At 45.7% G+C, this 27,266-nt stretch overlaps 1 protein-coding gene across 1 annotated transcript in view; it reads left to right on the top strand.

Moving 5' to 3' along the window:
• Myocd (myocardin) overlaps positions 1-27,266 on the top strand; it is a 107,044-nt gene that overhangs the window by 72,302 nt on the left and 7,476 nt on the right. The window contains exons 6-10 of the mRNA XM_045131503.1: positions 5,692-5,873; positions 9,705-9,830; positions 16,334-16,593; positions 17,626-17,779; positions 26,011-26,907. Of these exons, the coding sequence (XP_044987438.1) occupies positions 5,692-5,873; positions 9,705-9,830; positions 16,334-16,593; positions 17,626-17,779; positions 26,011-26,907 (1,619 nt within the window). The remainder of the gene's footprint in view (positions 1-5,691; positions 5,874-9,704; positions 9,831-16,333; positions 16,594-17,625; positions 17,780-26,010; positions 26,908-27,266) is intronic.

Below are 27,266 nucleotides of genomic sequence, written 5' to 3'. Positions count from 1 at the left end.
AGCCAAGAAGAGAAAAGCCCAGGTGTCTGGCTCCAGAATCTAAATCCGTAAGGACCGCGTGGATCACGTGCAAAGGAAGACACAGGCTTTAGTTCTGGGGGCTCCTCCGCTGACTCCACTCCGGCCGTCAGCAGGACCTGAGTGAGCGTGCAGCTGTGTGTGGACTCTGCTCTTTCCCGCCTCTTCTGCCCTGGCAATGGCAGATCCAAACCACTTGTTGACCTGAAGGCATAGTGATTGGTGGGGCCCACGTGGTGGGACAGTCCTGAGTGGTCCTTAGTGCACCTGTCAGTGTGTTCTGACCTGGCACAACATGCTTCTTTTGTAGATGCCAAATAAGAACTGTATTTAGGAACTTGACGCTCACCCTTCTTGTTCGTGTAAGTGTAAACAACCTCCTAGTGTTTTGGTTGCATATGCTCCTATCTCCCCAGATGCGTTGGCTTAAGCCAGGTGCCTATAAATGATTGACATCATTTGATGAAGTTATCTCCTAAGGCTAAGTGTCTGCAGGAACTGGCTCCCAAAAATAATTCTCTGCCCCAGAGGAAAGAGTTTCTTCCTCGACGCCCTTCCCCACCCTCCTGCAGCCCCAACTCTGCTAACCAACACTCTGATTTCCCTTCCAGTCTCTGCATCTTCAATAACACCCACCCCCGGCTGTCGTACTTTACAGAGCTGAAGGTCATTTCAGGCCCCATTCAAGCCCGCCTCCTCTGGGAGACAGATTTCTTGGACGAGTTTGCATGCGCTGTCTCCTCTGCCTAACTGCCACCAACACTCCCCAGGCAGGGCCTCCTGGACTGTCTCTGATTATCTCATGGCGACACACGCGATAACCTCCTTCTCATGGCTCTCTGTCTCGTTGCATATCTTATCTGATTAGGCTTCAGCTCACCTCCTCTTAATGTGTGAAGGGTGGAAGTGGGTAAAGTAATTAGGAATGCTCCCTTTAGCCCTGGGAAAATGGAACAGATTATCAAAAGCTGTTCCGTAGTGTCAGCAGGGGATTAGTTCCAGGACCCCCCAAGGACACCAAAACTCAAGACACTCAAGTTCCCTCACAGAAAATGAAATGGCATTTGCATATACCCTGCACACATCTTCCATTATACCTAAATCTTCCATACACCTGATCGTCTCTAGATTATCATACTTAATTCCATGTAATGGTATGTAGAACATGAATATATTTATTTTCCAGGGAGTAATAAGGAGAAAAAAAAAAGTCTGAACATATCCAGTACAGATGCAATTTTTTCCTGAATATTTCCATTCAGAGTTAGTGAAATCCATGGATACTGAACATGGAGATATGAACATGCAGCTATGGAAAACTGAGTTTACCCTTTATTCCAAACGTGCCACATGTCAGAGTGGAGGGGCGCACTGATTGAGAGCTCCCGCAGTCTTTCTAACTCTTCCCTGAGGCTAGTCCAAATACAATTCATCGTGATCTCCCTTCCTAGTATATCCCCGTCTTTTTTGTGGCTCGCAATTCAGACCTTCACATCGTAAAACATTAGATCAAAGATGGGGCTGGAGAGATGGCTTAGCAGTTAAGGTGCTTGCCTGCAAAGGCCCAGGTTCAATTCCCCAGGACCCATGTAAGCCAGATGCACAAGGTGGAGCATGCATCCGGAGTTCGTTTGCAGTGGCTCAAGGCCCTGATGTGCCTGTTCTCTCTCGCATGCATGCACTCTCTCTCCAGCAAATAAATAAATAAAATATTTTTTAAAAAGATTTTTCTGGAGGTGTCCTCAGTATGCGATGTATATAGATGTTGCTCATTTTCTGGTCTACACCTGCCTGCATTCCCTGACCTCCAGTCAACCAGGTTGACCATGTGCCCTAAACATCTAGTCACTTATTACTATTGGTGTTAGAGGGCTCTCAATCTCAAGTTCTCTGTGTCTCTCCTATTCCCTTCTCCTCTCCCTTCTCTCTGTCTTTCTTCTCTCCTCCTACTGGAAAGTCAAAGTGAGGGGCTGGAGAGATTGTTCAGTGCTGACGCAGGTGCTCTTCCTGTACAAGCCTGAGGGCCTGATGGGGCTTGAGACTGCATGAGTTCAAATCTCCAGATCCCATGTCAAACAGCTGGGCATAACCCCATGGGCTTGTAACACCAGCCATGCAGGGAAGCAGAGACCCAAGAATTGATGGGGCCTTGCAAACTCTGGAGATGGCAAAAGGAGACCCCAGCTCATAAACAAGATCAGGCAGAGCAGCAACAGAGCGGAACACCTGACGTTCCACTTCAACCACCGTAGGTGGGTGAACCATGCCACGGGCAAGCTTACGGACAGCCGCGAAGACACACACAAGTTCACACAGCACACATCATAGATACACACACACACACATACACATGCATCCACCACACATATACACACAAGCAAAAAAGTAAAATAAAATAAAGAAAATCAAAGTGAGTGTTGTTGGGAAATAAAGGCAGAAACCGTTCTCCCTCTCTCTCTCTCTCTCTCTCTCTCTCCTTCTTCTAACCTTTCTACCCACATGTTAAAATATGGAACTATTTTGCAATTCAGTTCATTTCTCCGGAATTTTTATCCACTGGCAATGTAATGATCCAGGGGAGTTAGGTGGACAGCTTTGTGACATGAAGCATCAGATCACGCAGAGAAGGCCTATCCCATTATGCTGAAGGAAGTGCAGAGGGAAATGAGACCATGAGCTCCCTGAGGATCCTGGTGGAGGAGGAAAAGACTGGCTTCCCTGAGGAGCTACCAAGGCCACAAACAGGCCTCGGTGAGATGGTGAATAATCTCTGTACAATGTTGTCATCTTTGAGGTAGGCAACAGCAAACACCTGTCCTCTCCCCTCAGTAACACATGTAACTAGCAGGGGCAAACCCGTTAGTTATACAAATAAATTAGGAGGCTAAAATTCCAATGAAAGCATAGTTTATCAAGTTTAAAAAAAAAATGAATTGTCAAAGGTAGACATATTCGTGGAGGAAAATGAAAGTCCTTCCTTTGGGGGCTCGTGAAAAAAATGGTTCAGCGCCACTGAGAGTGCCTGCACGTGGGGTACAGAGGTTGTTTGCTGAACACAGATTTTGCTCAGAGAAAAGGAAAAAGAGAAGATTATGCACTAACTCTGGACTCTTAAAGAGAGGAGTTTGGGAAGAGTTAAAAGGGGAAGGGAGACCCCCTGGGGGCAAAGAAAAACTCATCTGTATCAAATACCCAACCAACCCTTCTAGCTAAGGTATAAACAGGGTCCTGACAGAATTGTGAGAAAATACTAACATTTATTTATTTCATATTTGAAGTAAAATATATTTTCTATAATTATCTGTACTCTTCTAATGTTTCTCATTTTTAGTCTTTACAAAAGCACAAGAATGAGCTCGGGATAGAATTCCTAGCATGTTCAAGATTCAATCCCCAATACCACCACACACACAAAAATGAAATCTTTTTTCAAGGTAGAGTCTTGTTCTAGCCCAGGATAACCTGGAATTCACTATATAATCTCAGGCTGGCCTCGAACTCACACCCATCCTCCTACCTCTGCCTCCCAAGTGCTAAGATAAAGGCTTATGCCACCACACCAGAGAGAAAGAAAAGAGTGAATTGTGCCAGAGCCTCAGCCACTGCAATCGAACTCCAGACGCTTGCGCCACCTAGTGGGCATGTGCGACCTTGCGCTTGTTTCACCTTCGTGCATCTGGCTAATGTGGGATATGGAGAGTCGAACATAAGTCCATATCCTCTAAGCCATCTCTCCAGCCCAAGAATTAAAATTTTTATGTGTTCCTATTAGAAGCCCTCAGTGGGATGAGGTTGGGGAGAGGAAACTTAAACAGTATAACCCAAGGGAATATGACCAGATTGCAAGAAGTTCCTATGTTAAAGTTCTCAATTTTCAAAAGTTTTTCCTTCAATACAATGAAATACTGTACAACTATGTTTTTCTAATGAGGAAGGTGCCATGCTATCACATGTAAAGAGATACTCCAAAAAATACTGTGGAGTTAAAAAAAAGCAAGTTTTGGACAGATGGATAGATACAGAGATGATAAATGATAGATAGATGATTGATAGAAAGATAGACTCACACACACACACACACACACACACACACTCACATGCAGAATTGTTTTCAATGCTAGGGATGGAATTCAGGGTCTCATGAATACCAGGCAATCACTTACCACTGGGGTACACCCTTAGTCCTTGAATAATGTATTTTACCCAGCCTGATCAACATGAAGAAACACTTTTTAGTGTGTTTGCATATAACTTTGTAGACCCATACAATTAAATCTGAAAGGGGTAGCAAAGCTCTAACAAGAGGTAGATTAAAGACATTAGTCATTTTTGTACAATGTGAATTTTGGTCATGACCCTTAGCACTTTGATAATCACAGCGAAGCAATGACGTTCCACAAATGACTGCAAACAGGCATGGCGCTGGTGTCCCAGCCCGTCCAGTCAGTGGACTTGCCACAGGTCCAGTCACTGGCGTTTCCACTTTGCCCTGTCCTTGCCGGGCCCCTTTCCTGATCTGACACTTGGATGTCTGTGCAAGGGTCCATGACACAGGCCAGCCGTGGCGGTGCTGACAAGCCCCAAACCACATTTGTTCCATTCCTTCCAGCTGCTTGCTGCCTTTCCACTCGCCACAGTGAGAGCTCCTTTCTCTTATCTGCGTCAAGCAAGAGTCGAAGTGAGTGAGATTGCAGAATGGGGGGGGGGGGGGCTGGAAAGCATCCTGATAATACGGAAATTCCTTTCACAGCTCAGGGCTTGGAAGCGGGTCAGGAAAGCTCCGTGGCCTCAGCACACCGTGTGCCGTGCAGATGGACAATAAGCTGGAGCAGAGTGGGTGACACAGAGTACACGGGGCATGTTCAGATGTCATTATAGTCCCATCTGGTCCAACAACTTCTCTCCCCAACACAATTTCTCTGCTGCCCTGGAAAGAGCGTGCAGGCAATGGGGGGGGGGGGGAGGCCTCTGCAGATAGGAGCCACCGAGGACTTGCAAAACTGACACAAAGACAGAATAAAAAGGAAACCCAAGTCATAAAAATGAGACCTATCTTTTGGCTTCTCTAATCAGTGATGCTTTCATGGAGTGGTTATTTGGGACGATTCAGTGACTTTAACTAAAACTGCCATTCGGGAATTGAAATGGTAGCTGCCTCTCCCTTTTCCTTACCAACAAAATTTGCTAAACGTTTTGTGCTGAGTGCCCCCATTTCATGTTCGAAGATGATGCAACTGGCAAGCTATCACCCCAGCTTTCTCTCATCCTAAAATGGAAAGAAGGGGGCAGCTCCCCTGCTACTGCGGCCTCACTGTGTGCCCTCCTCCCCTTTGCTCACCTGGGCCTTCCCCAGTTTAGCTTCAGAAAGATGTAGGTTTCCATAAGAAAGGTAAAGAAATTATTAAAGCTGAAAATAGAGGTAGGCAAGTGATGATAATCTTGAAACCTATCTTGTTCACTGCCAACAGACCAGCTCATAAACATAATTCTCGTACCTATTCACCTGAAGTGCATCTCCACTTGCGTCTGGACCTGAACCACATCGGGCAAGCAAGCTGTGTGTTTCATGATGCTCAGATTTATTTCTGCTGATTCCTCCCATGCCACTCAGCCTCTGATCTTGGTGTTGGTTTTTGGTTTTATTTGTTTGTTTGTTTGTTTTTACTCGCGCAGGCACGCAGGCGGGTTTCTCCAAATCAGCAGATGCATTTGCCTTTGAGGATGACAGCAGCAGCGATGGGCTTTCTCCAGACCAGACACGAAATGAAGAACCCCCGGGCTCCGCGGGGTCCCCCCCAGATGTCAAAGTTAAAGTCACAGAGACTCCTGTCGCAGGCCCTCTGGGGACAGTCCAGGTAAGACAAAACCCGAGTCACAGTGTCATGATACCCTCAGTCTCTAGTCAGCACCACCACGGCTGGTGTGAAGTGCCCCGAAGCTGTGGGCTGATGTTTTGTCCTCCTTGAGATATGCTCTCCCCGTAGAGCCCAGGCTGCTCTCAAACTCATCATTCTCCTGCCCCAGTCGCATGCACCACCAAACCCAGATTTCCTGATGATTTTTCTTCTTCTTCTTTTGATTTTTTAGAATGAAATTTTTATTTAAAAAAAAAACAAGAATATTGTTTTACTATTAAAATAAAAAAAACCTCTGTATAAAAGCATTACAAATCAAAGTTGGATTTGCACTTAATCGTTCAAGGTCCAGTTGTTAACATGTAACCTCTGCCATTTCTATGACAGCCTATGGCATTGAACATGTTTCTTTTAGAGGGAAAAAAAATAAACACAATGAAAACCTATATGGCACAATGAACACCGGACTTAAAGCTCTGCATGCTAGTCACCTAACCCTGAGAGTTACTCTAGTCTTTTTATTTATTGACAACTTCCATAATTGTAAACAATATCCCATGGTGATTCCTTCCCTCCTCCCACTTTCCCCTTTGAAACTCCACTCTCCACCATGTCCCCTCCCCCTTCTCAATCAGTCTTTATTTATTTTGATGTCATGATATTTTCTTCCTATTATGATGGTCTTGTGTAGGTAGTGTTAGGCACTGTATGGTCATAGAGAGTTACTCTAGTCTTAATGTCCCTTCTTACCTTATTCAACTCCGGGACCTGTGTGTCATGACAAAACTTGTAGAAAACACTAGAAGGAAACTCCCAAAAGTTTATTCTTTTACGTTCCTTGTGAGAAGCTACTTTGCCAAATAGATATCACTCATCTACATTTTTATGCAGCAACTGTGACTCGGTAAGGTAACAAGATTTGTCAACAGTGTCCTGACTCAAAGTGTCACAACAGACCCTTTGTCAAAGTCCACGCTCTCTGCATAGGCTACCGAAGGCTGGGAAGACAGGAGTGCTGTCTATAAGGCAGAAGGCCAATACTGCTTCTACCATTAACCGATGTCTAACTGCATGCGAGTATGAAGCCGGTTTCCAGGCCCCACCCAAGCACAGCCCTCACCTCTACAAATCCTCTGGAGTGCGGGGCGGCGCGGGGGGGGGGGGGGGGCACCTTGAAAACATTAATGCCGCACACCTGTACAGTGATGATGAGTTCATACACCAGTCCCTGCCATGACACTAATGTGGGACTTGAGGCACTGCTGGGCACTTGAGGCCTCCTTCAGACAGGTGTCATGAATGCCAATTATGGTAGAGGGGTTACTGAAGCTCCAGGAGGTTCAGAAATTGTGTGGGTCCCAGAGCCACCACAGAATGCCACCCCCTCCAGAAGCCACATATAGCCTTGATGGGGACCTCCTCAGCCCAGCATGATAGCCTCATGGAGCCCCTACGAGGAGATGTAGGGGGCAGACATGATGAGGAAGGAAATATGCCGCTAGGGACATGCGATGTCAAAGCATTTTCTACCCGGGTTCTTCAAATCCCACTCTGGAGAAAACACTCCAGAGGACTCCTTCATCATCAGAAGAGTTCATCCCTCCCTCCCTCAAAGAGATTGTGCCGTGGACAGAAGTTAAATACCTAGAATGAATACCCTTTATCCCAGATGCTTTCAGTTTTGTTTAACAGTTTAGATCCTTTTAGATTTTGGAATCTTCTCATGATCATATATCCTGGAGTAGGACCCAAGTCTAAACACAAAATTCATTGATATCTTATGAAAACACATATACCCATAGTCTCAGATAATTTTATACAATATATTCAAAATTGGCACATGAAAATGAGTTTTATGGTATGGAATTTTGAAGCATATTGTCAGCTTCAAAATGTTTCAGATTTTAAAGCATTTCAGATTTTGGAATTTGGAATTAGGGATGCTCAACACATATTTGAGATTATTTTCCTACTGAAAAGTACCAAACAAATATGAGACAGTTACAGTAATTATCATCCCAGGCTCTGTTTCCTGAAGCCATGGCAGTCACTGGTCACTGTCATTTCTATCTTCACTCAATCAGAGCAAACGTAGAGTGGGCGACAAGAAGAAAATGTGAAATGGGCATGAGGGGAAGCAGGAGAAGCAGAGCTGAAATATTCATGCATTATGCATTCACTGTGGCGAGAGTTCGTAATCAAAGCCCTTTTCCTTACCCTGCGTGCTATTTGCAGCCAAACTTCTTTGATAACATCAAACGGTGTATCAGACCATTTGTACTATCCTTCCGACAGCAAACTCCTCAGCTTCTGATTTAAGAGTGGCTTGAGGAGAAAACAACTTCTTTTCTGCTTAATCGTACAAGAGGGAAAGAAGGGAACACACACTGAGCGATGCTGAGAAAACACAAAAGTTGTCTCATGTTGTTGCTCCCAACAACCACATTCGACATGTAAGGACACGGAGTTCTGAGAGGAAAACATCCCAGAAGCCTGTGGCAGGTGCCCAGGTCCCAGGGAGAACTGACAAACTCAGTCCTGCCCTGATGGGGAGTGGAGGTTTGAGCAGCCCCTGCCCCTTTGTGTCAGAGTCACCGCATAAGAATGCGGGAGAGGAAGAGATTATTCCTTTTATGGAATCCCCAGCAGACAGAAATATGCCTCTCAAAGACTTTCATGACCCTACATATGCTTATCCACACGTCATGTATATTCACACCCTCATACATGCTCATTCTCTTCTTCCCCTTCCTAGGGTTAAACAGAAATGATATATATGCACACATATGTAAGCATGTATGTGCTCAGATAGACATGTTTATAAGCACTCAGATGTACTCACGCATGCACACATGAGGATATCACATAAGTGTCCCCACCTTTGTACACAAGCAGGCAAATAAGTACATATATACACACACATACATAACCAAAACACATGTGTATGCACATGTCTGTATACATGTACACACTCAGACATGTATTAATACTTATTCCTGCATACACATATCTGTCCATCTGTATATGCACTAATATCTGCACAGATGCATATATTTACATACAGACATGGATGCATATGTGTGCACAGAGACAAATATACGAAACACACAGATATGCCCAAATATACATATGTACTTATAGATGTGTGTTATTCACACATATCTATACACATATACACACTGAGACACACATACGTAGTCCTGCATGTGCATATATACACATGTACATACCAGGCACGCAGTCATACTTATTCATGTGCACACATGCACATACACCCTTTTCCTCCACTTTTCTTGCTAATCTTCTTTGTTCAAAAATCCCTACTCCTGAGCTGGAGGGATGGCTTAATGGTTAAGGCATATGCCTGTAATGCCAAAGGACCCAGGTTCAATTCCCCAGGACCCACATTAGCCAGATGCACAAGGGAGCGCACACATCTGGAGTTTGTTGCAGTGGCTAGAGGCCCTGGTACACCCATTCATTCCTTCCCCCCCCATGTCAAATGAATAAATAAAATTAAAATTAAAAAATCTCTACTCCTGCTCTTCCCTCCTCCTTTCTTTCTCAATGTCAGTGTTGAATTAAAAGCTCTCCCTTAATGTGACCAGATGCTCCAGTTTGCTTAGATCAAGGCAGGCATTTGCCCAGTGTATAGCCCACCTTCTGCAATTAAAACTCCCCCTTGGTCTCTCAGAACTACCCCCAGTGAGAGACAGATTGGTATTGACCTCCTAGACAAGAAGCCAGGATGGAAGTAGCAGAGCTCTGGAGTTCTACGTTATCATTGCTACCTAGCATGCCTCTTGAGTAATGCTGAAATTTGTATTTCAGGACCTTGCATCTAGCTCAGAAAGCGACAAGAACAACTCGGCCTCCCAGCCTGGCCAGCAACCGGACTCCGGGAAGCAGAGTCACGGCCCGCTCAGCACCTCCATCCCTGTGCACGCTGCTGTAAAGGTACGGGCGGGCCGGCCTCCAGCCAACGTCTGAGAGCTAGTGCCAAGCAGAGCTTCCCAAGCCAGGTCTGAGTGGGTACACAGGCATGTATGTATACATGGACTCTCCACGAAGGGAAGCCGGCCTGCTAGGATTGTCTTGAGATCACAGCTCAGCCGGCATCTTCTTGCCTCAGGTCTCATGAGCCAGGCATGGTGGCATATGGCTGTATCCCACTAGTCAGGAGGCAAAAGCAGGAGGCCAGGGACTTTTCTGAGATCAGCATGGATTGCATAGCAAGACCTTATCTTGGAAAAATACAAGAAGACATAAATATTTCCTGAGCTCATCCCTAAAATAGACGCAGATGATGGTACTATGCATAGGATATGCAAGTGTCAAAAACAGGTATAACGACAGTTAAATTGTACAAAAGGGTTGCAGCTGTGAAACCTTGTATATTTCTAAAGCTCTGTCACTCAAGTGGATCTCCATAGGCAAAGCAGACCCAGGGAGAAGGACCGTACTCACAGCATGCAGGCAGCTGTGGTGACAATATTTCTTTATTTAAGTTTCCCAGCAGTCTATCTAGTAGCTCTCAGAGTGTCCTCTCCCAACTAGCTGCTCGATAGTTATTTGGCCTCCTTCATAATATTTTATACCAACTGACTTCTGCTTTCATCAGCTCTAGTGACACCCTCAAGTGCATACTGACATGACTCTGATGGAATTGTTTCAAAGGTTATAAATCAGAGTCAATGACAAAGTAACCATTTCATGTTCTAAATAGATGGCAGGCATCTTACTATCCCAGTGAAGCTACACACACACACAAAGAAAACAGATTGCAAACTATTCATGTAAAAGCTATGAAAATATGTGACAATTAATGAATCTTGTATACTGCATGAGAAGGAGGAGGAGGAAATGGTTCACATCATTTGTAAGGTTGTATATAAGGAGAAATTATGTTAATATTTCTTTAAGAGTACTTAATGGCTGCATAATTCAAATAGGTAAAGCTGACAATCTCTATGTCCAGAGTAGATGGGCGAAGAGTGCAGACCATTCACAGAAAATCCAGGCAAACTTACCTGGCCCATGAGGGCTTTCTATTTATAAATAAGTTCCCATCCTTTCTGAACAAGCAATCGCTACACGTTCTAATAGTCAAAACTTCATCATCTTCAGGTTAACAAAGGACTGTTACAGGGCTTCTCTGAGAAGGAGGCAACAGAGCTGGGGCAAATGTTTCAACCCCGTTAGCTTGATAAGACTCTCATGAGGCCGGTTAGAGAATGCAGTTCTGTCTCTGAAACCATAAAGTCCTATGTGAGGCAGGGGAAGGGCTCAGTGGAAAACACTTGCTTCTCAATCAGAAGTCTGTGAGTTGTTTGGGGTTTTTTGCTTTTTGTTTTAACATGGCATCTCCAGTCCACACATTTAAAAAGCTGCAAGTCAAAAGCCATAAATTGTGATAGGTTTGTGTAATTCCTACCAACCTGATGGCAAGATGGGAGGTAGACAGAGAAGTTCCCAGGTCAGTGGGGAGCTCACAACAGCAGACTGAGAATCCAGAGAGAGAAATGAGGTGGAAAGATGAGGACCAACCCAGTTGTCCTCCAACCTCCACGGGCACACCACGGCAACCGTGCACACCAAGGCAACCGTGCACACCACGGCAACCGTGCACACGAACATGCACAGACATGAACACACACATATTTTTACTCTTTGCTTTTTAAAATTTTTATTAATTACAAACTTTGCTGTCCCATTCCCTTCCTCCCAGCACCCATTCCACTAAGGGCCCACCTCAGGAGGGTTACTGATATTCACCACAGGATTATGGGTTATGTGTTATGAGAACACGCACAAAAGTGTTAATTAAAAACAAGTCCTGGGCTGGAGAGATGGCTTAGCAGCTAAGTGCTTGCCTGTGAAGCCTAAGGACCCCGGTTCAAGGCTTGATTCTCCAGGACCCATGTTAGCCAGATGCACAAGGGGGCGCACGCGTCTGGAGTTCGTTTGCAGTGGCTGGAAGCCCCGGCGTGCCCATTCTCTCTCTCTGTCTGTTGCTCTGAAATAAATAAATAAAATAAACAAAAAAAAATTTAAAAAAAAATCCTATGGAAGAAGATACTATGCAGTCTCTGAAAAGATGCATCACAGATCAGAGTGAACCTTGCTCCTGTCCTCAAGGAGCCTACAGTCCAGTTGAATTTTAGGCCTTGTGTCCTGTGCAAGTGAAAAAGATATGCCAAAAGATGTAAACAGATACTTCTCTGTAGATATAAAAATTGTAAATAAGCACACGAAAAGTTTCTCAGTACCATTAGTCATTAGAAAAGGACCAATCAAAACCATAATGAAATGCCTTTCCATGTGCAAAAGAATAGCTTCCCCACCTCATCCAACAAAGATCTGAATGGGCCAGGCAGATTGTTAGCAGATAAAACACTTGCCGTGCAAGCATGAGGACCTGAGTTCAAGTCCCAACACCCACATTAAAAAAAGCAGCCGGCCATGGCGTCTCATGCCTGTGACCCCAGCCCTGAGGGAGTCAGAGACAGAAGGATCACTGGGACTTGGTCAATCAGACTAAGCAAAGAAAAAAAAAAAAAAAAGGCAAGCTCCAAGGTCATTGAGAAACTGTCTCAAGGAAATAAGGTGAAGATAGAGACATACAACCACTGCCTTCCTCTGGCCTCCACACATATGTGCATCTGTGTATACACATCTACACACATGACATATACTACAAACACATGCATACCACATCCTACACCCCACATACACATGCCAAAAAATATGTGGCTATGGAAATAACAAAAGTTGTTGCTGTGGAAAAATGGGAAATGCCACACACTATTAGTGGGGATGTAAAATGCTGAACCTGTTGTGGAAGAGGCTGGTTCTCAATAAATGAAACAGATTTCCTACGTCACCCAGTGACGCCACTCCTGGTAATATACCTAAAAGAGTTCCTAAGAGAATTGAAAATCATGTACACAAATCATCACAACACTATTTGCAATGATTATATTTAATTTTTTTTATTTGCAAGCAGAGAGACAGAGAAAAGAAACAAACTTAGGGAATGGGCACGTCAAGGCCTCCAGCTACTGCAAATGAGCTCCACATGCATGTACCACTTTGTGCATCTCATTTTACACGGGTACTGGAGGATGGAAGCTGAGTCATTAGGCTTTGCAGGCAAACAACCATCTCTCCAACCTGTACTGATTATAACTTAGAAACAACTCAAACATCCATCAACTGACAAATGAATAAATAAATTTTGCTTATGTCCAGACCACTGAATATTTTTCAGCCATAAAAACAAATGTCAGGACTGGAGAGAGTGATCAGTGATTAAGGGTGCTTGGTTGTAAAGTCTAACAGCCCAGGCTCAATTCCCCAATATGCACGTAAAGCCAGATGCACAAAGTGGCACATGCATCTGGAGTTTGTTTACAATGCTGCCACTGCATAGCATTCCTCATATTCACTCTCCTTGCCCCTCTGTCTCTCTCAGTCTCAAATAAATTGAAATATTGTTTAAAACTGTCATTCTGACACTACCTGCTGTAACATGAATAATCTTGAAAATATTCTATCAATTGCAAGAAGCAAGACACAAAAGGCAAATTCCATGATCCCCAGGCACATGAAATGGCCAGAATAGGCACATTGATGAAGACAGAGCAGATTAGCAAGTGGGCTTGGGAGAGAGGAGAATGGAGAGACTTCATAATGGTAGGGAGTTCCTCTTGGATTAATGAGAATTTTCCGGAACTAGACAGAGGTGATGGTTGCACCATACTGTGAATGTACTGACATGTTGCTTGGAATTTACTTCTCAAAGAGACTCTTCCCTCCCCATGCTAGGGCCTAAGAAGGTGGATTGGGACTTGGTTCAGTCTTCTGCATCCCTCACACATGATGTGACCATTGACCTCAAAAACACCACATGAGAAGAGAATACTAGGCACATCCTTCACTTAGAAGAATTCCCCAAGCTTGAGCCAGTTTTTAAGGTCACGCAACAAGTTACAGGTGGCAATAAGTTGCAAAGCAAAGAGGCAGGAATTGTGCCCTCCTGGACAGGAGACTTGGGCAGTCAGCTGAGCTATCTAGTTTCAGTAAAGCGTCACCGGCCACTGGTGTGTGTGTGCTATTTGGCAAAGTCGAGGCGGGGAGTACATGCGTGCGTGCATGTGCAGGTCTGGCCATTAGAAAGTCATGCATCGGCAAGCCACGGTGTTCCCCTCTTCTCTGTCCTTCACACTCCCCAGCCTTGAAGCCCAGGGGATTCACCCTCTTCTGATCCATCTCTAGGAAAAACTGCACGTGCCCTGCTTCCACGGGTCAGGCAACTGTAGAGAGAGAAGTAACACAACCTCAGTATTCTCTGAGTTCAAAAGACAATGAAACTATGCACTCGCATCAAGTCAGTAGCATTTGTCTCCCACTATTCAGAGAATAATCTAACTTCAGTATCTTCTGATACGTTCACGGTCCCTGTTCTGGGGCAATACAGAGGGACAATTTTTTTTCCTTGATCCCCGCCCCCTCCCCGCCCCTGTCCCTGCCCGGTGCAGGCTGGAGCTCCTGCTGGTCCCATCAGGGCAAGCAGAGACTGCACTGGGCCAGGCAGGGCCCTCGGGAACCTCTCCAAGCAGAGAAGGCTGACTACCTGGATTAAATGAGCACGGACAAACGAAGCCACCACACAAATGCTGGTGCTCGCCACCCGTTAGTCCCCGGGAAAAGAATGGAGAAAACAAAAGCGCCTTTGGTGGTGGGATGCGCTGAGTCAGAGAGGCAAGCCGCGGGCTCCCTGGACAAGGTCACATTGAGAGGTGGAGTGTGTGGTTGAAGCAGGGCGGCTGCCAGGGGAGGATGTCTGCCAGCTATTCAGGAGCGCCCTCTTCTGGACACTTCTGATATCACACGTTCCCTGCAGTTCTTCCTCTTTCGGAACCTTGGCTCTAGCACCCATGTTCTTCATTTCCAGTAATGAGGTCAGAACTTAAAAGTTGTATTTCCTACCTGATGAAAATATTCACCTACTGCTTCCTCATACAGGGAAGTCTTTTGATTTCCAGAGGTTACCTTGAGTACCTGTTGTTACTACTATCACCTTTTATTTTATTTATTTGTTTTATTTATTTATATATTTATTTATTTTTTATTTATTTATTTTTTTTGGTTTTTCAAGGTAGGGTCTCACTCAAGCCCAAGCTGACCTGGAACTCACTATGTAATCTCAGGGTGGCCTCGATCTCACGGAGATCCTCCCACCTCTGCCTCCCGAGTGCTGGGATTAAAGGCATGAGCCACCATGCCCGGCTCTACTATCTTAATCTTTTATAGTCTTAATACTTACTGATCACTGAGACATAAAAGAAAGACTTACGTTCCTCAACTTGTGGATGGTGGACTTTATATGAAGTAGACATAAATAATCGTATCACATTAAAAACTTTCTCTTAGGGCTGAGGAGATGGCTCAGAGGTTAAAGGCACTTGCTTGCCAAAAATAAATAAATAAAAATGCCAGGATTCAATTCCCTACTACTTACCTAAAGCCAGATACACAAAGGGGTGCATGTGTCTGGAGTGGCACATTATCAGTGGTAGGAGCCCTGGTGTGCCCAGTCTCTCTCTCTTTCTCTCTCTCCGCCCTCCTTTCTTCCCTCACAAATAAAAAATAGAAAATACTTTTTTAAAAACTTTTCTCTTAGTCAGGCGTGGTGGCACACGCCTTTAATCCCAGCACTCGGGAGGCAGAGGTAGGAGGATCACTGTGAGTTCGAGGCCACCCTGAGACTCCATAGTGAATTCCAGGTCAGCCTAGTCTAGAGTGAGACCCTACCTTGAAAAACCACAAAAAGAAAAAGAAAAAAAAACTTTTCTCTTAATTTCCCTTAACTTTCTCTTTAACTTTCTTCAGTGGGTCAAAATCATAGCCTACAATTGGAAGGCTTCCAGTGGGCAAATAACCTTTCCCATACATATGTAAAGAAACATTATTTCAGAGGTCCCATTTCCTGATCATATATGGGGATCTGGTAAGAGAGAAGGCAGAGCAAGTGGCGAGGTCTATCTTGGCTTTGGCCCGAAAGGATTTACAAAGGCAGTCCACCGCCTAATTTTATATCATTAATAAGTCACCTTACTCCATGCCTGACTAAAGATGATTGCACATACATGTGAAAACCCTCAGGAGTAATCCCCAGATTTGAACACTACGCTATCCTTAGCCCTGTGTGAGCCACTGAAATTCAGGCTCACATGTGATTCCATTCCCAGAAGGAAAACCTCCAGGAGCCTCTTCTAAGATGTACAGTCCCGTGTGCTCCCGGGGCGGCGCATTTGCGCCAGGTCCTCTCGTCCCATACACCTGCCTCACGGGCAGTATGCACACCCCGTCTTTGCTGTGTGGTGTACTTCTGGGATTTGAGGAAAGGCCCCTCACCGGGACCTCAAGCGCTTGCTGCTCCCCCTTCCCCTTTGCAGTCCAAGTCACTGAGTGACAGTAAGAACCGCCACAAGAAGCCCAAGGACCCCAAGCCAAAGGTGAAGAAACTCAAGTACCACCAGTACATCCCCCCGGACCAGAAGGCCGAGAAGTCCCCGCCACCCATGGACACGGCCTACGCCCGGCTACTCCAGCAGCAGCAGCTCTTCCTGCAGCTGCAGATCCTCAGCCAGCAGCAGCAACAGCAGCAGCAGCAGCAGCGATTCAGCTACCCCAGCATGCACCAAGCACAGCTCAAGTGAGTCCAGTGAGCCTCGGTGGGGGGGGAGGGGGAGGCTGCGGGCAGAGGTGGGGCCAGCTCCTTGTGACCAGCAAGTCCTGTGTTACATCGTGTCCATCTGTCATGTTTGGACCAGCTCTCTCCTTAGAAACTAGGCACACCTTGCCAGCACTAGAAGATGGAATAAAGGAAATAAATCAGTGCTCTTTGGAGAAAAAGGAAACCATGAGCATTTCCAAGTCGAACCTGGCATGTCTAAGGATGGGATGCTGGCATTGCTCACAATTTCAGGACACTTCCACCTGGGGAGGCACCACAGCTCAGTAGCTGAGTGACAGCCTCAGAGATTGACTTCTGCCCAGGCAGTGTGACCCTATCACTAGGTCTTATTCTATTTTATTTTATTTTTGTTTGTTGATTTATTTATTATTTGAGCAAGAGTAAGAGAGAGAGAGAGAAGAACCTAGAGAGAGAGAAAGAGGCAGAGAGAGAGAGAGAGAGAATGGGCACTCCAGGGCCTCCAGCCACTGCAAACAAACTCCAGACATATGTGCCACCTTGTGCATCTGGCTTTACCTGGGTACTAAGGAAGCAAACCTAGGTCATTAAGCATTGCAGGCAGGTGCCTTAGCCACTGAGCCATCTCTCCAGATCTCATCTTAAATGGTCAATATCCTCACCTCCACAGCTGGCATGTGGGGTCTGTCATCCGTCCCTGGCCATCCTCAGGTCACAGATGCAATCATGCTGAATGCTGGGGCACAACCAAACTTCCCGGCACGCTCAAGCCTCCCCCAGCATGATGCCTCAGCCACTCCCCAGATGGGCCTGTATGTTCCACGACCCCCACATCGCCACCACACCCCGCTGCTGGAGGGGTTTCTGCAACATACCATCTAGCTCATGCCGCTGCTTTCTTCTCCCTCTGTCTCCTCCTGTTGACTTGCTACCTGCCTGACCCTTATAGGCTCTAACTCTGGGATCTGATCCAGGGCAAGCTACCCACACATATGCGATTGTATTCTAAGTGCCTCTTTGTTTGTTTTTTAGAGAACCAAATGAACAGATGGTCAGAAATTCAAACTCTTCTTCAACACCACTGAGCAATACCCCTCTGTCCCCTGGCAAAAACAGCTTCTCTGGACAAACTGGTGTCTCTTCTCTCAAACCAGGCCCCCTCCCACCTAACCTGGATGATCTCAAGGTATAGGATGTGATGGGGTTGTCTTTTAATATTTTTTTAAAGAAATGCATCAATATTTTGTTGCCAGCATCTTTGTCACCTGATCTCTTGAGTAAAAGAGTAGGGAAGGAAGAAGAGTGTGGGGAAGACGGAGGTTGGTAGAATTGATGCTGTGATGGACAGACACAAACCTGTAGGCTCTGGCTCCACTGGCCCCGGGCTGTACCACCTTTCGGTACTCTTCTTTTTCGTAAGAGTCAAGTGGTATAATATGTATTATAGAGCTCAGCTTAGACTGTAGGAGTGTAACTCATGTCAGAATGTTCCAGAATGTTCTAAACCAATTGCCAATTGCACGATGAACTTCTACCAATCTCTGCTGAAATAAGAAGAATGAAAAGTGCTTTTCATATATCTAATTGCAGTCCATATATCTGAATGATATTTATTCAAATGGTAATGGATGTAAGTTGGGTGTTTTGGTAGGGCTGTATGGTGCCTTTTTATCAAATAAGGATGTTATTAAATAAGGATTTTATTTCTCACTGAATATGAAATAATGTTGGCAACCTACTGTCAGCAATATAACTTAAAATGATGTCCTGTTCTATTATATTACTGACCCTAGGAAACTCATCCCGAAAGTGACCTGTTGTTATAAATGATATGCTCATGGCAGCCGTTTATCCCAGGCAGGGTGCAGGGATCTCAGTTCACTGAAATGACCTTGATCTTGAGCTTGAGTTGAGCCTGGTGGGTTTCAAAGCAACCCTCGGGACTGACATGTTCATCCACCTACCCAGCACTTCCAGCAGAGCTGAGCAGGAGGAATGCAGCCTCTCCTGGGTGTGGATGCAACTCAGTCTCTGCCCCATTTTCAGCAATTACACTTGTTTTCCTAGTTGCTACCCACTCTGCTCCTCACAAGCCATATTGTGATTTGTTTTCCCTCTAAAATAATGCACTCTTAAGGGTCCTCATTGTCATTCATCATGCCAGCCTCGTAGCCCGTCCTCTGTCCTCAGCCTTTACCATTGCTCTTTTCCACGTTGAGTCCTCAGTCATCATTTTCTTGTGGGGAAAACAGGATTGAGATTATTCCATGTGTAGGAAATCCCACGGCTACAAAGTGTCAATAAGACCCCTTGTGGGTCCCGATATGGACGATACCTTTGTTCCTTTCACTTGGGATCAAAATGCTCGGGTCTCAGTGAGCTTATTTCAGATGTGCATCCACACACATAGAAGCCTAGGCTTAAGCTCGCTATGATTTCTGGAGCTGGGGCTCACCTACCCTCCACTGCCCAAGTCACAAATCTATACAAGTAACAGGATACCGCCTTACCTTGAAAACATTATGTTAAGTGAAATAAGCCAGACACAGAGGGTCAAATACTTTGCAAGTTCCCTACAACAGGAGGCATCTTGAATAAACAAGTTCAGAGACATATAATGTAGAATAAAGTTTCCAGGACAAGTCCAGAAAGGGACTTATTGTTTCAACTTGAGATGATGCTTTAAAAACTGGTTATGTTTATTATTACCACAATGACTTGTTTTGCAACTAGACAATCTCAGCCTAGGATTCCTGAGTCAAGTAGGACTGGAGAGATCTTGACCACAAAGAAAAGGCACTCTGGATGTGATAGAGGCATTCACCAGAGCTGAGTCCCCAAAGCTGGTTTCTTGCAGATGCACATGCCCAGAACCAGTAGTTGTTGAGATTGGTCAAAGAGGTGATGGTGATGATGAAGGCAGCTTCCATGGAGTAGCCAACCATTCCTTACAGATATTATCAGCCTAATTTGACAAAATTAAAATAAAAACCAGAATCTTAAAGAGGTTCAATTATAGGCACATTTGACTCTATCTTCAGTAGCTGATTGCAAGGGCTTTTCTGACTGTGAGAGATGGCAATGGAAAGAGAGAGGTGAAGGGGAGGGCTCTTGGCTGAATTTGACTTCTCACCGTGCAGGGGGAGCGCATCCCTAAATTCTGGACAAGTTAAGCCCAGGGCAGAATAGGGAGGGGAGGCTGAAAAAGGAGGATCAGAGACAAGTTCATTCAGGTTGGGGATACTGACTGGCCTTAAGAGCACACAAACAAGAGAAAGCCTGATCAGTTTCTAGGGATAAGAAACAAACAGTATCAGTTACCTCCTCACTGCTGTGAACAAATACCTGACCAGAAGCAACTTAGGGAAAGAAACTGTTCATCCTGACTTATAGTTCTAGAAAAGTGCCACCAGCTGGGGGTTAGGTATTCCAACACAAGTCTATGAGGGGCATTTTACCTTCAAACCACCACATATAACCAACTGAGCTCAGGCCAGATGTGTCTTAGCGAACGGGGACAGAAAGTCTAGAAACCTGTTCACAGTGAAGAAACTTGAAACTAGAAAAGTGAATGAGGGGCTCAGAGGCAAAGAGCCCTTGCTACACAAACATGAGGGCCTGATTCACCCTGAGTTCAATCCTCCAGGACCCACCTAAACACCTGGGTGTGGCCATGCATGCCTGAAAGCCCAATTCTGTGTGGAATGGAGGCTTGGAGAATTACTAGGGCTTGTGGAAACAACATCTCTGGGTTCAGAGAGACTCCATCTCAAGGAAGCGTGCAGATGAGTGTTGGAGGAGGGTACCCAACATGCTCCTCTGGCTTCTGCACATGTGCACATAGGACACATGCATCTGCACACACATATGCGTGCATTACACAGCATTACACATACACACACCATACCACACATACTGCTCATGCACGCACACCCTCCAAAAAAGTGAACGAGATTGTGGACAGAGGAAATAATGGGAGAAAAAGGAGGAAGGGAGGAAGGGAAGGGCAAGAAAGGAAGTTCATGACCCAGCCATGCCTGAAAAGAGAGGTTCATGAAGGTGACCCCCACAATGTAACTCAAAAGATTTGATAGTGAAGGTGCCTTTTCCAGCACATGTTTTCCCACATATGAGTAAAGACCACTGAGAAGAGCTTGATTTCTTTTTAGAATTATTCATGGCTGTGTCGTAGTGTGTAGGTTTGTTCATCCGATTTCTAAAACACTGGAGTGTGAAGGCGAGTGAGGCAGAGCCAGGGGGAGGAACAGAGAAGTCTGAAGACTAGAGGAAACATCTGAGGAATATGAAGAAACAACTACTCATTTAAGGTGTGAGGCTCCCATTGTATATAGAGTATTTATCTCTTAGAGATGGATACAAAACTATTTACAGGTTACATTATATGAGTTGCTTCAGAATAACTTAAGAAAGGTAGAGAAATGGGGAAATAAGTTTGTCATAAATTGACAATTATTGTTTTCTGATGGTATGGGTCCCTTATGCTTCTCAAACTACTTTTGTGTATGTGTGAATTTTTCCATAATAAACACTGTTAAAGTTTCCAGCGATGAAGACATGAGTAGATATAGGAAAAAGGGGTGTGTAAGCCTTTGTTCCAAACAAGCCCTTACAGCATAGTATTCTGAAATGTTAAGGTAAGTGGACTTCCACAAGTATTAATTTTATGTTAGCATATGACCTGCATTACTTAATAATGTAATCTAAATTATTCACTTCAAGGACAGATTCTAAAAATATGTGTAGAAGTCATTAGTTTTCAGTCACTCAAAATTAAAACAAAATGAGCTGCCATCTTTCACTTTTTCAAACCAAAAATTTCTAAAAGAAAAAAAGACAAAACCTTTTTTGCAACAAGACTATATGGAGTAAAAGCATATTTTGTGCTAGTGTAAGTTGATGTGATACTTTTTTGATAGCTATTATTTGATTACAAAGTTATATCTTCAGAGTTGAAATACAACAGTATATAGAAAAGTAAATGGTATTTTAATAAACAAGTAAGTTAGAGAAAATACGACAGATTATATGTCCTCCTAATATGAACTGAATATGAGCATATTTTGTTTTACAACTATTTCTAAATGGTTATGTGTCTATAAATTTCTGACATGCTTTCTTTAACACATCATGAACATTTTCCATAACTTTTAATATTCAATAAAAGTTTTATTTTAATAGCAGCATATCAGTCCACCACCTAGTTAGCATTCCACACTTGAACATCTCACTGGCTGCCAACTTTTATTGTTCAGATATTATTTCACTGACCTCTGTACACACATATTTTTTTTAGTATCTCTGATTATTTCCTCGGGCCAACTACATAGGAGTGAAATTCCTGGACTAAAATAATTAATATATTAAATAGTTCTTTAAAAATACTACCAAATGTCTGTCCTGCTCTTTGGTTCAGTCTGCTCCCAGAAGCAGCATGCTGAAACTTTTACTGATGCAGCTCTGTGTCCATGGACTGACTGCACACTTACCCATGCAGACTGCCTCTTCTGCATAAGTGCACAGATACTGTCCCATTGCAGGGCACAGGACACATTTTCAATAGGAAGCAATGAAAGATGCTTTTCCTTTTAACATTTAACATATTAACATTTCCTTTTAACATTTTTGTAGCAACTTTATAAATGAAAGGGCTAGTACTGATTTCTTTGTTCATTTAATACAAATGAAAATACAAATATGTGTTTGCATTTATTTTGGTTGCTTTTTTTGAATTACTATAATACACATATATTATTGGACTTTTTGTTTGTTTGTTTGTTTTGTGAGGTAGGGTCTCACTCTAGCACAGGCTGACCTAGAATTCACTATGTAGTCTCAGGATGGCCTCAAACTCTCAGTGATCCTCCTCCCTCTGCCTCCCAAGTGGTGTGATTAAAGGCATACGCCACCATGCCCGGCCTTATTGGAAATTTTTCACATTTTTGTTTATAAAGGTCTGGATTGGGTCCCTTACCCATTTTTATATTAGGTATCAACCTTTTTCTTACACACTCGATCTGTTTGACACTTTTTACTGGTGCTTGGCTTTTTGTCTGAGATTCTATGCGGATTTGCTTTTTATGTTCAGCATTCCGACTTGCACGTGGTCTTATCACCACATTCTCTCTCCAGTGTGTGGTTATGCTTCAGCCAGTCATTGAAAACGACACAGGTTCATCATATCGTTGTATTGCCTCAGTGCTCACAAGGCTAGGGCAGGAGGGTCATGAATGTGAGGTCAGCCTAAGCAAACTAGCATGAACCTATACCACCCAAACAAAACAGAATGGAACACAACAAAAAACTCCGGGGCCAAGGGATAACTTCAGAGCAGCCCGGGTGAGGGCTGGGGAGACAGCTCAGCAGTTCAGTATGCTTGCCCAAAAGACTGCCTGTCAGCGCTCATCTCCCAGCAACCACATAAAGCTGGACACACCAAGTGGCACGTGTGCCTGTGATCTCAGTGTGCCAGAGGCATGGGAGGCAGAGCCAGGAGAAACGTGCAGCTTCTGGGGTAGCTAGGCTGAAACACATGAAGCAAAGAGGCAAAACAAAAATAATAACAAGAGAGACCCTGTTTCAATAATAAACAAATAACAAAGGGACAAACACCCTGAGGATGACCTCCGCACATGCGCTATGGCACGCACACACAGACAGAGAGTAGATGGAGTTCCTGGCCCATGCACAGCCCTAGATTCCGTCTCTTGTGCAGATGCACACTTATGTCCAGGCACACACTTACATGCGCGTGTGCACACATACCTCAAAAACTAGGACATAAACAATTTGGAACATTGTTCTCAAAGGCTGGTCTAGTACCAGGGACAAAATTAAGAGCTTGTTGGAAATGGAAGATTTTGGTCCCCACTCCAGAGCTACTGAGGCAGAACTCTGTGGCAAATCCACAGTAGGTGTTGCCACACCCTCCAGGGAGTCAGGCGCATGCTCAGAAATGAGAAAGGGAGGAGGAGATGGACCTCAGGAGCCACAAGTCCTGCAGGCTGAGCCAGGCCTGGGATTACTGTTGAACTTAAGACTGCTGGGCATGCCCTGCTTTTTAATATTGCAACACAACATTGCTCCCACAAAGTTCCCAGTCCAGCACCACACAGTGAAGCTATAAACAATAAATGTCATAATGTTTTAAATAAGGCTATGGTGTTGTATTGGGCCACATTCATTGCTGTCCTGGGCAACATGAGGCCCCACAGGCTGCCGGTTGGACAGGTCTAGACCCAGACAGACACGTTTCCTCATCCACAAAATGGAAACAGGGATTATGTGGGGGTTGGAGCACAGTGGTTTAAATGACCCCCACCATTCATTTAAGCTTGACCTTCCTGTGACTGACTAAGGCCATGAAAACATGGCACAGATGGCCCTTACTAAACCAGCTCATGTTGATTTTAGTTTGGCTAATAGTGGTTCAGTATTAATGCACAATCAATATGTATCACACTTGATTTTTCTTTTTACCTCCTGGGTGAGTAATTTGCTGCGCATGCCTCTCTCACAAGGTTGGACAGTAGCTGTGGCCTCCGTTGGTTCCCAATACCCCTGGGGCCACAAGAATGACTGAGGCTAAACGCACACCATGTGGTTCAGCTAGCGTGTTCAGCCAGTTGGGTGTAGACCATGCAACTTTGTGATAGTTTCAGGATATTATGGGCTTATTGGGACATGTAGCAGTTAGTTTCTCATTGCTAGGACAAAACACCCAAGCAGAGGTAGTTGATGGAAGGCAGGGGTTCATTTTGACTTATAGTTTTAAGGGGAATGTTCATCGGGACAGAGAAAACCCCTGCAGAGCAGAATGCTGGGGGATCACATCTTGTCATATCAGCCGGGAGGAAGCAGCCAGAGTGAGCAAGCTCTGAACACCGGATGAACGGAACCCCAGTGAGACACCTCCTGGAACAGAGCTCCACCAGCTGGGTATTAAATGTGGAGCTGAATAACAAACACAAAAGCGCATGGGGGACATTTCACATTCAAACCACCACAGGCCATAACCTCATGATAAGTGGAAGATTATCTGTATGTGATAAAGTTAAATAACTGTTAAAACTATGCAGAACTGACATATACCAGAGGCAGCAGAGGAGGTTACAGAGAAGTATGAACAGAGAAAGTGGAACCTGGGCTGGGGAGATAATCATTCAGTCAAGTGCTAGCCTTGCAAGTATGAGCACCTGATTTGGAGTCACTTAAAAAAGTAAATAGGGCTGGAGGGATGGCTTAGCGGTTAAGGCATTTGCCAGCAAAGCCAAAGGACCCAGGCTCGATTCCCCAGGGCCCATGTTAGCGAGATGCACAAGGGGGCGCACATGTCTGGTGTTCGTTTGCAGTGGCTGGAGGCCCTGGCATACCCATTTTCTCTCCCTCTCCCTCTTTCTCTGTCAAATAAATAAATAAAATAAAAAGTATTTTAAAAGTAAATAAATAAAAGTCAGATGGGGCGGTGGTGGTGCTGGTGGTGGTGTGTATTTGTAAGCGCAGCAGAGAGACACTGATCCCTGGGGCTTGTTTGACAACCAGTTCATCCTACTTGGTGAAGTCCATGCCAGTGAGACCCTTTCTCACAAAAAGGTAGACCCAGAAAGAGGGCGATGGCTCAGTGGATAAATCACTCAAGTGTGAGAACTGAAGTTCGAATCCCAGCAGCACACAAATGTCAGGCTGTGCTGAGGAAGCAAAGATCGGGGATCTCTGGAGCAAGCCGGCTAGACTGGCCAAATCTGCAAGCCCCGGGCTCAAGTGAGAGACCTCGCCTCAGCATGTAAGACAGACAGCCATGGAGGAAGACACCCAATGTCAACCTCTGGCTTCCACAAGCGTGCAAGTGCGCGCGTGTGTGTGCGTGTTTTCACACGCATGTGCATGACACAGAGATTTTTAATTCTTAAAAATTACGAAAAAGTAATCCAGGCATGGTGGTGCGTTCCTTTAATCCCAGCACTCGGGAGTCAGAGGTAGGAAGATCACCATGAGTTTGAGCACATAGTGTATTCCAGGTCAGCCTGAGCTAGAGCAAGACCCTACCTCAAAAATAAATAAATAAATAAATAAATAAAATAAGAGGGCTGGAGACACAGCTTAGTTGTTAAAGCATTTGACTGAGGAGCCTAAGGGACCCAGGTTCAATTCCCCAACACCCATGTAAGCCAGGTGCACAAGGTGGTGCATGAGTGTTCCTTTGCAGTGGCCAGAGGCCCTGGCATGCCCATTCTCTCTCTCCCTTTCTCTCTCTCTCTCTCTCAATTAAATTAATCTTCAAAATATTCTATGTGTGAAAAAAAAAATTCTATGTGTGGCATTTAAAAATCCACTTAATAAGCACGCTTTAAAAGTAGCTGCCATCAGACGGCGCACTAACAACAGTCCCGGTGTCTTTAGGTCTCCGAGTTGAGACAGCAGCTCCGAATACGGGGCTTGCCCGTGTCGGGCACCAAGACGGCGCTGGTGGACCGGCTTCGCCCCTTCCAGGACTGTACTGGCACCCCTGCGGCCAACTTCGGGGACATCACGACGGTCACTTTCCCCGTGACGCCCAACGCGCTGCCCAGTTACCAGTCGTCCCCTTCCGGCTTCTACCACCTGGGCAGCACCAGCTCCAGCCCCCCGATCTCGCCCGCCTCGTCCGACCTGTCCGCGGCCGGGTCGCTGCCCGACGCCTTCCACGACGCGGGCACCGAGGAGAGCCTCCTGGGCAGCCTGGCCGCGGGCTCGGGGCCCGCGGAGCCCGACGGGCTGGACTCGGAGAAGGACAAGATGCTGGTGGAAAAGCAGAAGGTGATCAACGAGCTCACGTGGAAGCTGCGGCAGGAGCAGCGGCAGGTGGAGGAGCTGCGGATGCAGCTGCGCAGGCAGAAGGGCGACCATCCCATGCACGTGGCCGTCAAGCAGGAGGTCGTGGCCAGCTGTCCTTTCGCAGGCCAGGCGTTGTCCTCCTCCTCGTCGTCGTCGTCGTCGTCGTCGTCGTCATCGTCGTCGGTGACAGGCCAGCCGCACAGCTCGGACAGCCCCCCGCCCGCGGCCTGCGAGGCTGCCCAGCTCCTGCCCCTGGCCAGCGCCCACCGCGTGGAGTCCTCGGGCCAAGGCCACGTACTCTCGCCCGCCTTCCTCAGCCCGCAGTGTTCCCCTCAGCACTCCCCACTCGGGGGCGTCAAGAGCCCCCGGCACATCAGCCTGCCCCCCTCGCCCAACAACCATTACTTCCTGCCCTCTTCGGGGGCTCAGGGAGACGGCCACAGGGTCTGCTCACCCAACAGCGGCCAGGGCTGCCCTGCGCAGGTAAGCACGCCTGGCATCCTCGCCCTCTGGGAGATGGTGTTGATGCTCATGCGGGAAGGGCTCCCCAGCACTCAGGAGGCAGAGACAGGTTGTTGTGAGTTCAAGGCCAGCCAAGACGACAGAGCAAGATTGTCTTAAAGAGAGAAGAAGAGGGCTGGAGAGATGGCTTAGAGGTTAAGGCACTTGCCTGCAGAGCCAAAGGATCTTGGCTCCATGCTCCAAGACCCACATAAGGCAGATGCACAAGGGGTGCATGCATGGGGAGTTTGCTTGTAGTGGCTGGAGGCCCTGGTGCACCCATTCTCTCTCTCTCTCTCTCTCTCTCTCTCTCTCTCTCTCTCTCTCCCCTTTCTTTCTCA

The sequence above is a fragment of the Jaculus jaculus genome, chromosome 12, assembly GCF_020740685.1.
Source record: "Jaculus jaculus isolate mJacJac1 chromosome 12, mJacJac1.mat.Y.cur, whole genome shotgun sequence".
NCBI lineage: Eukaryota > Metazoa > Chordata > Mammalia > Rodentia > Dipodidae > Jaculus > Jaculus jaculus.
Note: the sequence above shows the minus strand (reverse complement) of the source record. Positions and strands in the feature narration are given on the sequence as shown.